Here is a 2734-nt window from a genome sequence, read left to right on the forward strand (position 1 = left end):
TTTCTCTATTCCCTATACGCTATCTTTCTATTTATTTCTACCCACCCAGTCTGCAATCTTCTGTCATTTTGGGCTATCTTATGCCGCCTGCTGGTGGAGCACTCGGTGCCTCCGCAGTATTAGTGCCTCAGACTCTTATGGATAAGCTCAACATGTATTGTTAATGGTGTGTATTTAGGTCCTTTGACTCGCCTTACGGTGACCACAGTCTTCTCATGCACACTGGGTTGTGTTGTGTTATGTTTGCTATCTTTGCTACTTTGTACTTTGTACTATGGTTAATACTCTGTACCATGAAAAATTCTCAATAAAAATTATTTTGAAAAAAAAGAAAGAATATTGAACACAAACAAAAACACGGGGGAGCGTAGAAAATTGTACCAATTTTATTTTCAGCAAGCTGACCTAATCAACTGCAAATCCTTCTAAGCTCTTATCAGCCGCATCATGGCTTTCTGTACATCTTTATTCCTCAGGCTATAGATCAAGGGGTTCATCATCGGGGTGATCACCGTGTAAAATAATGACACCCTTTTGTCTGTGTTTTCTGTGACTAAATGTTCAGGTCTACCATACATAAATATGGCTGTTCCATAGAAAATGACCACCACCACAAGGTGGGAAATACATGTGGAAAATGCTTTGCTTTTTCCCAAATTAATAGTCATGACAGCAGTTATAATTCGGATGTATGAAATGAGGATTAATGAAAGTGGGATGAAAAGCAAGATAGGCATGCTAACCAGTTTTATTAAGTTGACTGTCGAGATGTCACTACAAGAAAGCCGAAGCAACAGAGGGAGCTCACAGAAAAAGTGGTTAATGATGTTAGGGCCACAGAAATTTAGTCTGAATGTCAAATAAGTGTCAAAAGATGAAATGATGCAACCACTCAACCATGATATGCTGATCATCCAAAACGAGGCCACTGTGTTCATGATCATATTGTAATGCAGAGGGATGCAAATAGCCACATATCGGTCATAGGCCATGAATGCCAGAAGCATGCACTCTGTTGATCCCAAGGATAGGGAAAAGAAGAACTGGACAGCACAGCCTGTGAATGAAATACTCTTTTTTAGTGAAAGAAAATTTACTAACATTTTGGGTACAATGGAGGAAGTGTAGCAAATGTCCAGGAAAGAGAGACTAGACAAGAAGAAATACATGGAGGTGTGCAAACGTTTGTCAGTCCTCACAGCCAGAATGAGAAGGAGATTTCCAGTCAGTGTGGTCATGTAAACGCCCAGGAAAATATGGAAGAGCACGACTTGCATGAAAGGATCCACTGAGAATCCAAGAAGAATGAACTCTGTGACAGTGCTTTGGTTTTGGGTGTACATTTCAATCACTACAAACTGTGAATGATAAAGAAATATGTTTGGATCATAAAAAGTCATCAATAATATACATACTAATACTGCCATTATTTTCATTGTATGGTACATAGATAACTCAAGAGAACTTTTATCTCTGTTTTATATAAAATAATTATGTATGAATGTCATCAATGTATCAAAGCTTTAGTTTTTTTTTTATCAAAAATGAAAAGTTCAAAGTGTAACCTATTGAACTATGGAAAACATTTACCTAAACATGCAGACCTTTCTGGTGGTAGACCCAAGTAAATAGGATCTCTGGATAAGAACCCTGGCCCAGATTCACAAAGGAGATACGACAGAGTATCTCAGATACTCCGTCGTATCTCTCAGAGTATCTATGCGACTGATTCATAGAATCAGTTACGCATAGATAACCCTAAGATCCGACAGGTGTAATTGTTTTACACCGTCGGATCTTAGGATGCAGTACTGCGGCCGCCGCTGGGGGGAGTTTGCGTCGTAAACCAGCGTCGGGTATGCAAATTAGGAGTTACGGCGATCCACAACAGTTTTTCGTGTTCGCTACGTCGCCGCTAGTCTAGTTTCCCGTCGCAAAGTTAGTCGTCGTTTTGGGTGTCTTAACTTTAGACAGCAAACGTATTGCTGTCTAAAGTATGGCCGTTGTTCCCGAATCAAAATTTAAAAATTCACGTCGTTTGCGTAAGCCGTCCGGGAATACGGAATTACACTACGCGCGTCGCCGTTCGAAAAAATGACGTCACTTTGCGCAAAGCACGGCGGGAGTTACGAAACGGAGCATGCACAGTAGGTCCGGAGCGGGAGCGCGCCTAATTTAAATGGCACACGCCCATTTAAATTACGCGGGCTTATGCCGGAGGCCGCCGGCGTAGTTTTCATCGCAAGTGCTTTGTGAATCAGGCACTTGCAATGAAAATTTGCGGCGGTGTACGATACGTTACGCCGCCGCACTTCTACCTGAATCTGGCCCACTAAACTCAGAATCCCAATAATTTACCATTACCATGTGTTTTACCTTAGTCTCATGGCTACAAAACCCTGCATGTGATTAGTTGAATGGCATTCTCTACCTGAACTCATGATAATGGTACATCTGATGGGTGAGAAAATGGTTAAGGACATTTAATCACTCCTCTCCCTTTCCCCTCCCTCTCCTCTCCATAAAGGATCATTAGCATGCTGATGTAACGTAATTAGTACTCTCCCCCCTGTAAGGTTATTCACAGTGTTAGACTATCAATGCAGTTAGGAGACCAGGAGAAAAAACAGAAAACTGTAGACGAGACTCCACTTTTCTAAAAGTCAGAAACAAGGCATATCTAAACACAGAAAAAATAAAAATTTTGGCCGCAATTCAGATACATTGTCGTATC

At 41.0% G+C, this 2734-nt stretch overlaps 1 protein-coding gene across 1 annotated transcript; it reads right to left on the reverse strand.

The window, feature by feature from the left end:
* Positions 1-425: 425 nt before the first annotated feature.
* On the reverse strand, positions 426-1343 carry LOC120935280 (olfactory receptor 13D1-like). Its single transcript, XM_040347424.1, has one exon. The coding sequence runs from the start codon at positions 1341-1343 to the stop codon at positions 426-428; it is 918 nt and encodes a 305-aa protein (XP_040203358.1).
* Positions 1344-2734: the final 1391 nt, after the last annotated feature.

The sequence above is a fragment of the Rana temporaria genome, chromosome 4 (assembly GCF_905171775.1).
Source record: "Rana temporaria chromosome 4, aRanTem1.1, whole genome shotgun sequence".
In the NCBI taxonomy this organism is placed as follows: domain Eukaryota; kingdom Metazoa; phylum Chordata; class Amphibia; order Anura; family Ranidae; genus Rana; species Rana temporaria.